Raw genomic sequence first — 10,522 nt, 5'->3', positions numbered from 1 at the left:
GCAGGATTCAGAACTCAGGAGGCTGCTGTGGGTCCTCGGCTGACTCTCCCCGACAGATGGTTGTGGTTTTCTCCCGAACGTGGCAGGAGAACAGCGCTGTCTGCCACAGCAGCCCTGGTGGGAGCAGATTCTGAGGATGCAGTCTGCTCTGGGGGGCAAGTTACAGCCTGTGAGCAGAAAATAAATTAATGTTCATGTTTATTTAGTGCCTTTCTTTACCTTTTCTGCTTTGTCCTGTTCATGGACCCTTCCCCCTAGATGGGTTTGGGCTGCTGCAAATCTGCTGTAGGTGAAAGCATGCCTTACTAAAAAAAGAATCTTGTTTACTGCAGCATGAATGAGGGAGCTGAGGACAACGCTGCCAGGACTAAATCCCTCAACGTTTGTGCCCATAAAGAGGAAGCAAAGGAGGATGTCACATCCCTGGAAATGGTTCTGCCCGCCCTTTCTCTTAACACTATGTGCTCATTTGCAGTAGCATTCATGGAAAAGCTAAGAGTAAACTGAGTTCCTGTTCTCAGATACCCCATATAAACACTAACAAAGGCTGACTGAGGTAAGACAACAAGCAAACAAGTTTCCTGTTTTACTCACTAGTTAATGTTCACTTAAACAGCATGTCAGGTTTGCAAGTGAAGAAGCTGATTGAATGGTAAACAGTAAGTCAGCAGGTCAGTCCAGTAATACTGTGTGGATTTGCTTTCCCCTTTATTCAGCAGTGGTGAGGCCACACCTGAAGTGCTGTGTCCAGTCCTGGGCTCCTCAGTACCAGAGAGACATGGACATACTAGAGAGTGTCCAGAAAAGGGCCAGCAAGATCATGAGGAAAGGCTGGGAGAGCTGGAACCGCTCAGCCCAGAGAAGGCTTGAGAGAGGAGGAGATGATCTTATCAATCTGTATAAAGATCTGAGGGAAGAGTGTAAAGAAGATGGAGCCAGCCTGTTTTCAGTGTTGCCCAGTGACAGGACAAGAGACAATGGGCACAAAGGGAAACACAGGGAGATTCAGTATTCAGTACTCCTAAGGTTGGAAGGGACCTCAAAGATCATCGAGTCCTGACTAGAGTAGGGAGGACACCACTGCCCACTGCAGGCTTGAACTCACGACCTTCCCATTAAGGGTCTTGTGCGCTACCAACTGAGCAGGAATGTCAGGAAACACTTTTCACTGTATGGGTGATAGAGCACTGACACAGGTTACCCAGGAAAGTTGTGGGGTCTCCCACCTTGGTGATACTCAAAAGCTGTCTGGACATAGTGCTGGGCCACTGGCTATAGGTGATCCTGCTTGATCAGGTTGGACCAGATGACCTACATGAGGTCCTTTATCACCTCAATTGTTCTGTGAGTCCATGACATAATAGTAACCTAGGCTTGTTCAACTGTTCCCATGTAGCCAAATACAACATTGCTCATCTGGGACCACGGATCAGCATTACCTCCTCTGTGAGCAGCAGTGACTTTCAGTGGTCACTGCAAATAACACTGTGGGGTGAAATGGGGACCATTAGTAACCAGAACTACACAGGTAAAATAGAAAGTTGCTTTTGCTTCCACTCATCACCAAAACCAATGGGAGGAACATGGGAGAGGGGTCACCTAGGGAAGAGCCATGGAAAGCTTCAAGAAGAAGTCTGGAAAAAAACTGCCAGAGGGTAAGGAATTTGGAGTCTTCTTTAAGTGATTCAAGCAGTAGCCAAGACAAAAGGTCATCTTAGTCTGTACCCATATGAAAAGGTTCCCACTGTTAATAGAAATCATTATGAAACCATGCCACTATGGAAATTAAACCTAGGCATATTTAAACTGGAAAAGGCAAAAGATGAGCAGAGAGGGACTCACGGCAGGCAAAGGGGTGGTACACTCTCCATTATTTGGTTTCTTTAAGAATGAGCATCTAAAAACGCATGCTGTAGCTTTGTGGTTTCCAAAGGTCAGCCCACCAAACACCGGGGTGCCATGCATCTGTGTCTCGTAGGCTGAACACCCCAGCTGCTTTCACAGCATTTCCAGTTGAGGTCTGCAGCACGGTTACAGGGTGGTCTGGATACACTGGGAGCTGCTGTCTTCTTTCCAATGTCTGCTTCTCTGCATTAAGTCAGAAACAGTGACTGTAAGACTCCTACTTGAGATCAGAAAAGTTAAAACAAGAAGCAAAACCTTTTGGCCAGACTACTTAGAAACCTGCCTTTCCCCTCTTTTCTCATTTTGAAAAACTTGAAGTCTGCAAAAGCCCCAGTTAATGCTTCAAAGTGCATCATGTTGCATTCTTTGTCACGGTAACAAACTAACCTCAGGGACACTGCTGTGGAAGCTTGCTACAGAAAGCATTTAATCTTTTCAACACTGTAATTTTCTTCACCTGCCACTGTAACACCACCTTGTTTCCTCACCTTATGGAAGCTGTTTCAACACATTATCATCTCTTATTGCTGACATCCTTTCCTCTCTCTGGGAAATGGCACCAGATCTGGAAAGGATCCATGCAGCCCCACATTCCCTGGCACACTGAACTGATCTCTCACTTTTATTCTTACCTCTGTCCTTTCATACTCAGACCAACAGAGTTTGCTGTTCTGTTTGGCCAACAGCGATGTAGCTTCACTGTTTGATCTGCAGCTGAAACTTTCTCTGCAGTTTCACTGGCACCTTATCATCATTCCCAAACCTTCAAGCAAGTATTTGAGGATGGAATTATGTCTTATAATCCACTTGTCAGACAGTCTTTACCTTGCCCTCACCACGAGTTTCCAGATCACTGTGTAAGACCAGAGAAGCCACCTACTAATGATCACTGATGCTACAGACGAGCAAGAAGTCTCAAACACCAAAGGAAAAGCTATTGGTTTATATATATATATATATAGATATAGATATATACTGTGTTTACAGAGTCAACAAGTTAAATGCAATATTCATAAGAGCATTAACAATAAAAATACAATCTGTGTGTAGCCAAGTACAGACTTAAAATGGTAAAACAGGAAAAAGGATCTCACCAAAAGTACAAATATACAGTACAAATTGATTTATTTAAAACAGTTACAAAAAAGCACAACAAAATAGAGATTATCCTTAGAATTATTAATGCTTTGTTAAAGATCAGGTAGGAGGAGGGGCAGGAACAAGGTTGGAGGGGAGCACCTGACTAGTTCTAAGGCTTTAGATACAATGCGGTCGGTTACATGTTAATACAGCCATTACATAACTGGGATTATAGTTGAGGGATCAGCACTTATCTACAAAGACCTCCTTGCCTCAGGGCAGCCCATGTTCCCCAGTGCCACACGCCTGTTTCTCTGCTTTGCGTGGGCAGACCCTCCCCTGGCGCTAAGGTGCCAGGGAAGCAGAAAACAACTAGAATGGGGGGAAAGGGGGTTGTGTTTGTGTGGTGGGTGGCAGCAGCCTTGAAGGACCTTAGGGGCAAGTCCTGTCCTCCACAGACAAATGCAGACCATGGAAGGGCCTTGACCATCAGCATCTTAAGCCATACATGGAACATGCCCTGGGCCAAACTCTGTACAGAACGTGCATTCATAGCCATCTGAGAAGCTTCTGCAAAGTTTCAGGCCCTAGGACAGTCTGAAAGACAAAGAGCAGTTGTGGGTAACACTAGGGAAAGGCACATGAACTGCTGCGGGCAGGAACTAGCATCTGGGCTACTCAAGCTGCTGTAGTTTCCTTTACAGTATTTTCTGAGTTACAAGGATTGTTGGTTCTCTATGAGGGAAAGTGACTTCAAGTGTGGGATGGGGACAGGGGGCAGGGACACTTAATGTGAAAAGTGCATTATACTGGTGCACCTGCTGGAAAGGGGAGGCAGAGGGGCCTCTGCAGCTCTCCTGCTCTCCAGACAGAGCTTCCTCTGCATAGACTGGTAGTGATGAGCGCTTGTCACTTGGAGCAAGTCTCACATTTCTGGAGCAACAGTGTACATGCAGCCTAGAAAGAGGCCTGGCCTCTGCTGGGCAGCTGACCCACGGAATGCTTTGTGAGATGGGACAGGTGGCTACAGATACCCCTTATGGCATCCTACAGACTCCTGCCACAGAGTGTGGGCTGCATAAGACCAAAACCAGGAGGCCCCCACCTCTGGGCTGGACAGACCACAGCTCTCCTCCCCTCCACAATAGCAGCAGGAAAACAGTACATTTCTCTGAGAAGCCTGTCACATCTCTGCCAGCAGAAAAGCCCAGATAACCATCTCATTCCACAATGTCTTCCTGGCTTTATCTCCTCCTTTTCCTGTAAACCTAAGAAATAAAGAGCCTCCTCCTTGAGCTTGTTCATAGCTTTTCTGCCTACAGCAGAGCCTGTCTCACACACTCCCTATCTCAGGTGAGCCTCAGTGCTCAGCACAACAACCACCACAGGTGCTGAGCACCACAGATCAACCTAGTAAAACAGATTCCAGTGATTACAAATCCTGCTAAGCGGGGCCAGAGGGCAAACAGTGGCCCTGTCCCATCTGCTGCCTTTGGTGCAAACAGCCAGATGCCCAGATTCTTCATTTCAGTGCCCCACCATGAGATGTGCCCCAAACCATTGCATACATAAGAGCTGGCAGCTGAAACATGCACATCAATGGGACTGATGGCGAGTCTGGGTAGAAGCACCAAGGTCAAATTCACCCTGGCTTGCTCCACAGAGCCCAGAACCACACTCGGCAGATCAGCAGGTAACCACAGTCCAGGCCTGCAGCCAGGTAAACACCAGGGTGAGCACCTTCACAGCTCTTCAGCTGCCTACAGTACAAAGTTATTTTATTCACACAGCATCTTGCCTTTTACATCAGCATCTGCCCTTTCAGGCCACTATTTAGTGCAGATGAGATCTAGGAGTAGTTACCCCCCCCCCACAAGAGATAGCAGGTTCTCCAAATACTCTATAAAAGACAGACTTCTGTGTTCAAAGATGCACAAGGGGCTCTGCACCCTTCATCTGCTCAGCCCTTCCCTCTATGCATGCAACCAGCCTGTTACATTCACACACCATACGTATGCAAGATCCCTTTCTTAGCCGCCTGCCACAGCTTTGAGTTCCTCTGCATGCACCACGTAAAGAACAGGCAAGACAACCTGTGCTCCTCTGCCTTCTGCCTGGTTATCCTGAGCATTAAGTACTAACCAACGGTGATCGAGGTCTTTGTATAGGAGAGTGATGAACAGCAATGGTGAAACACGGAGGTGATGAGGACAGGCTACTGGGCCCAGACAGAACACTTTTACTGACAAACAGTGCCATGAAAATAGCATCTGCTCCCACAGCTGCTGCACCCAAGGAGACAGGATCTTCACGTGACAGCATCAGCATGACTTCACAAATTTCAAATGCAGCTGATGAGATCGGCAGCAGTGTCCCCTGGGGGAAGCTACATGTGATACAGGCAGCATCCTCATCCTGGAGAAACCCCCATGAGGCACAACAAGTGAAGGCATGAGTAGCGTGTATCTCACCTAAGGCCTGAAGAGAAACTGTCCTGATGCAGGCATTTCAAAGGCAACAGAAATAGCTAGCAATGTGCTAGGAAAATAGGGCTGGGGCCTGGATGGAAGGGACATTCTGGAGACTCTCTAAATTTGCTTAATACCCAGGCAGAGCACCGCCGTCACACAGCCAACTAAAGACAGCCAAGTACAAGGACACATTCCTGGAGAGCGTGCAGAACAGCCCTAAGACACCATCACTGCAAGCTGACTGAGGGACAGCAATGCTGAGGAGAGCTGCTGGCACACAAGCCGTTCAGGGGAAGAGAGAAGCAGTGCCCTCACAGTCAGGCATGCTCAACAGAAAATTTTAGGAAGGAGAAGGGAGACGGAGAATGGTACGCTGAACATTGGGAGCAGAATCAGAATTCTAGTGGGGACCTGCACACTGAAAGAGAAACACTCCCAAAAGCCTGGTCCTAACACAGAGATGGGCACCTTAGTATAGGAATACTTAAACCCAGTTCAGCCAGTGAAGACTCTTAGCCTCAAAATAATAGTGACTATTTTTCATCCTAGCTAAGCAGCTAGAGTTGGTGTCATAACACACCACCAGGGAGGGCAAATTAGTGTAACTACAGGAGCCTTCACTTGAATGGAGTGTTATTACCATAACGAGGTATTAATCTACATTTGTATTACATCTCACCGTGACAAAGACTACTCTTGATTTTACTGTGTTGTTCTGCAAAGGAACTCCAAAACGAAGCACCAGAACTCACAGAAACCCACCTCAAAATACCCTGTGATGCTGTGATATTTTGAGTCCCTACATTAATCATACAGCTGTACTCAGCAGAAACTGTGTACCTTGCCTGCACATGCACAACAGTTGTCTCTTGTCTAGAGTTTATTCAGGAAACTGCCTGCAGGCAAGAATTAGCCATCTGGAAAGGTTGTTGGTTTTTTTTCTGATGTAGTTACAAAATAGTCTCAGTCTTCTCACAGAAAAGGTATATGTCTTCTATTCTTCCCTAGAGAATGCTGAATATATTTTACTCCAGCTCTAAAACAAAACCCCAAAACATCAAAATCCAACCCAAACCCCCAACCTCATTCATCCATAGGCTAAGCCTCTGCAAAAGCTACAAGCCCAAGAGATTATGTTTTAAGTTATTAACAGGGCAAGAAAGATTCAATTTGGTGGCAAATAAAGAAATGTATTTTATAGCAGGACGCTGATGTATCCCATCCCAACTCGTGTCCCATCCCAAGTGCTTAAGTTCCCTATTCACCTACACCCAAACCCATCCTTTTGATCCTTCCTCTTGGATTTCTGTGATTCATTCAAATCCATACATTCTTTGCAAGAAGAAAGAGCAGTTGGATTCAGTGGAAGAGACATTAAACAGAACCACCAGAGAAGCATCTCCGTCCTGCCCTCAAGAGCTCCATCGGTGAACGGTCCTTTTAAAGTGCATGTGTGAAGAAAAGGGAAACTGGGAGCAGAGCCCCCCAAACTCCAGTGGGGACCCATATCTCCCTATCATGAGAAAGGAGGAATAACATATTCAGCAATTTCATCTGCTACCTTAAGCCATGTCTGCCCTCCTCATCTCCCCACCTATCCTGAAATGCTTCTACCCTGCCCTGCAGGGAATCTGTTCCTCAGGGAGATGTGAGAAAGCCCCAGCCTCCAACCTCTGGAATGCTCTCATTGCAAACTCATGAGCACATCCCTGTTGCCTACCCCAGCTAGTCTGTTGCTGCTCCCTGAGGCAATGGAGCCCTCTTGATTCCCCAAGAGGAACCGGTCAGCCACTGAACTGGAATAAAGCCAGTCCTGCCGGTCAGAAAGCAGCCTTGCTGGTGAACCTGTCATGAAGTCTGTGCAATTTCTCCATCTGATGGTGAGGCTCACCTACAGGGGATGCCCTAACTCATAGCCTCAAAGGGATCATTTCCCTGCATTAGAACGCCCTTCAATAGACAGCTTGACCTCCTGGGGAATGAAAGAGGGACGGAGCAGAGAGGGTCGAGGTTCCTCTGCCTGCATGCTGTATCTTTGGAAGCCTGGGGCTGTCCAGCTGTGCTGACTGACAGTCTCAGGCTGAGAGGGTTCTGCATGAGAGCTCTGGACTGCACTGTCCCTATCTGTGTGGCTCTTCCTTTCAGCAGCTCTGTCAGATGGTTCTCTGGACACCAGAGCCATTCTTTCAGATCTCTCCCTAGCAGGTATCAGCTGATCTGTGAGAGGGTGGTTAGCCTGAGAAGCAGAGTTGCCATTCATGCTCTGTAAACTGATTGATATGCAGACATCACCCACCTGCAGCCTGTGACAGGGCAAAGCAAAGAGCTGAGCAGTCCGCCCTGGGCTACAGGAGGACCAGCCCTGGCCATACACAAAGAAGGGGTGCTCTGGTGGCACGTCAATGCTCACTTTACTTTGTTGCTCCCCAACCACAAAATGCAGTGTGACAAGCCCAGGCCACTGGCTTTCCTGAATATCCACCACAGTGCTGGAGTCGATCTTCAGGCCCCCGCTCACCTCCGCACTGCGAACAAAGTCTTGAGTCTGCAGGTCCTCTACCCGCTTCAGCTCCCCTGTTGCCAGCTGGATGATGGCTCCTTTCATGAAGTGAGAGGGCAAGTGTGAAGAGCTGGGTGGCTGTGGCCGGGCCAAGTCCTTTTCAAGCATGCTTCCTCGAGCCTGTGCATCAGGGCTCTGCCTCACCAGGCTTTCTGAAGTAGAAAACCGGACGTGCTCAGATCCAACGGGAACCAGGACTGGCTTGCCGTTGGCTATCACCATTCCTTTGGTTAATTGTCTTTGTCTAACCGGCTCTTCAGGGGACATTACGTATGGACTCCTGGACTGGCTTTTCTCGGCAGCAGCCCTTTCCACTGCGTTCCTCAGCGCATCCTTTGACTCCCCCTGCTGATCAGGGACATTATGGCAAAGGTTTAAAGGGCTCGGGTCATCTTTCCTCTGGGCTGCCAAAACATGATAATCCTGAGATGCCAACACACCTACCACCCTCTGAACCTCCAGATCAGCATCTGGGGTGCTTCTTTGAGCTGGCACAGAGACCTCTGTTCCCAGTGTCTGGTAACTTGAAAGGAACTGTCCATCAACCACACATCCCACTGCAGTCCCCGGCAGACACTCTTCAGCTTTACTGCTGGCAGAGTCCACAGCCTCGCTGGTCCTCTTCACCACACTATGCTCCAGATGCCTTTGTCCACCATTAGCAGCAGCTACCTCCGAACTTAGCTGACTGTCTTGATGAGGAGACTCTGGGCTTCCACCTGCTGTAGGTGTCTCATATGCTGAATACCCCGGTGGTAGCCGAGACATCTGATAATAAACAGGAATTCTACCTGGTGTAATATCTAATGGCTGCGTCCCAGCATGGTGCTGCATCTGGCCAGAAGGAGAGACTGCAGAAGCTTGCTTGTTGAAGGTGTGGGTAGGAGAGGTAGTCTGGGGGGAAGGAGCGGCTTCCTCCGTGAAGAGAGAGGCATATGGCACAAAGTGGGAGACATGAGAGGCGGTGAGGTTGGTGGAAGGAGACAGGAGAGGACTAGGCAGGAAGCCAGGAGGAACAGCATAGGGCACTGTGTAATGTGAGCCGATGAACTGTAGGGACGTTGGAGGGATCTGCGCGTAGTGGATGGGAGGGTACGGCACCCCTGGGTGCTGGATTATTGGTGAGGTCACATTGAAGGCAGGGGGCAGGGGGCTCACGTTCACCACAGGATGCAAGCCCGTGGGAGAGAAGGTGGCGGGTGGCACTGCCACTTTGTAGAGCATCCCATATTGGTCCACCGTCAGCCCTGGCAGTGTTTCTGTGGCCTCGCCAGAGCCATAGCGCAGCGCTGTGGGACCCAGCCCAGCTGTCCGAGCCCACTCGGGGCCCTCGCCTGAAGCTTGGGTACCCCCCGCCCGTCCCGCCTCGGTGCCGGAGCTGGCGGCGGGAAGTTCCCGCTTCTTTGGCGGGAGGCACTCCTGGCTGCGCTCGTGGCCCGCTCTCATGGTGCCCCGTGGTGTCCCGGCAGCCCCGGCCGCGACGCTCGTTCATGGGGGCACCCGCAGGGGCTGCCACACGCCGGCTCCCAGGTCCCCGCTGCCGGCCGCTGCCTCACCTGTAGCAGGAACAGAGGGAGCCATGAGTCCCGGCCCCACCACCGAGCCAGGAACAGAGGGTCCCGGGAGCACAACGAGCCCCTGTGCCGCAGGGACAGAAGGAGCCCCGAGCCCCGGCACCGAGAGCAAGCAAAGCGACGGCCCCTGGCCCCAGCCCAGGGGACGGAGGGCGCCCGAGCCCGACCACCGGCCCCACCCCCGGCCCCAGAGCTCCGGTCGTGCCGCACCCCGCCCCACCGAGCCCGAGGCGCCGCGTCCGCGCCCCGCCTCCACGGGCCCGCCCGGTGCCCATCGCAGCCCGCGGCTCACCCGCCATCGCCCGGCTCCTCCTCCGCGACCCCCATCGGCCCCGGCGCCGCCCGCGGCCGCCTCCGGCCCGACCCCTCCCCGCTCCGCGGCGCTCAGCGATGACGTCACGCTCCGCGCGGAGGAAGTGCCTCACTGACCGGCAGGGGGCGGAACGACACGGCGCCCGGGGCTGACGTCACGGGATACCTGCAGCGCCGGTTGTCGTAGCAATCAGCCGCGCCCGCCTGGGCCCGATGGCACCGCGCGTATGGGCCGCCCCGTAGCAACGTCAGCACCGCCGCCGGCGGGTACCGGGGACCCTCCTGGCGGAGAACATGTCGCGGTGGAGCGGCAGAACTTGCTCTGGGGCGCGCAGGGCGGCGTCGCCAGGAGGACAGGCCTGCACCGAGATCTGGGCCCCGCTAGGCGGGGCGCGGGAAAAGCGACGTCCTGCAGGTGAAGGACGTGCCCAGTCCCCAGTCGGAAAGGCGGCTCGTGAGGCTTTCGTCGTCTCACTCCCCTCAGGTGGACATTCCTGGCGTCTGGCTGGGCACACGCGACTCACGGCTGCCTGCTGGTTGTTCAGAGCTGGGCCTCCACTGCACGGCACTTTCCTGGCTACCAGCAGATCCCCACAATGTGCCATTTCTTGGCATTCGTT

At 51.4% G+C, this 10,522-nt stretch overlaps 1 protein-coding gene across 6 annotated transcripts; it reads right to left on the bottom strand.

The window, feature by feature from the left end:
- Positions 1-81: 81 nt before the first annotated feature.
- On the bottom strand, positions 82-10,037 carry ATXN1L (ataxin 1 like). 6 transcript variants are annotated; one of them, XR_010988841.1, is made up of 4 exons: positions 9,883-9,960; positions 7,753-9,572; positions 1,843-2,088; positions 82-167 (listed from the first exon to the last, which is right to left on the bottom strand). XR_010988841.1 is itself a non-coding variant. In XM_068150666.1 (3 exons), exons 2-3 carry the CDS (start codon positions 9,460-9,462, stop codon positions 2,032-2,034), a joined length of 1,767 nt encoding a protein of 588 aa, XP_068006767.1. In that variant the 5' UTR covers positions 9,463-9,572; positions 9,883-9,960; the 3' UTR covers positions 288-2,031. The 6 variants fall into 6 exon arrangements, 5 of the variants coding, with proteins under 5 accessions (XP_068006767.1, XP_068006768.1, XP_068006769.1 ...); XM_068150666.1 differs by lacking the exon at positions 82-167 and having other exon boundaries at positions 288-2,088; XM_068150667.1 differs by lacking the exon at positions 82-167 and having other exon boundaries at positions 288-2,088; positions 7,867-9,572.
- Positions 10,038-10,522: the final 485 nt, after the last annotated feature.

Source organism: Melanerpes formicivorus, unplaced genomic scaffold (assembly GCF_026170545.1).
Source record: "Melanerpes formicivorus ecotype bairdi unplaced genomic scaffold, bMelFor1.0.p_v2 SCAF_20, whole genome shotgun sequence".
NCBI lineage: Eukaryota > Metazoa > Chordata > Aves > Piciformes > Picidae > Melanerpes > Melanerpes formicivorus.
The sequence above is the reverse complement of the archived record's forward strand: the minus strand, read 5'-3'. Positions and strand labels throughout refer to the sequence as shown.

Bases quoted from the DNA above. Each gene is read 5' to 3' on its own strand.
- ATXN1L (XM_068150665.1), bottom strand. From the start codon at position 9,462: ATGAGAGCGGGCCACGAGCGCAGCCAGGAGTGCCTCCCGCCAAAGAAG.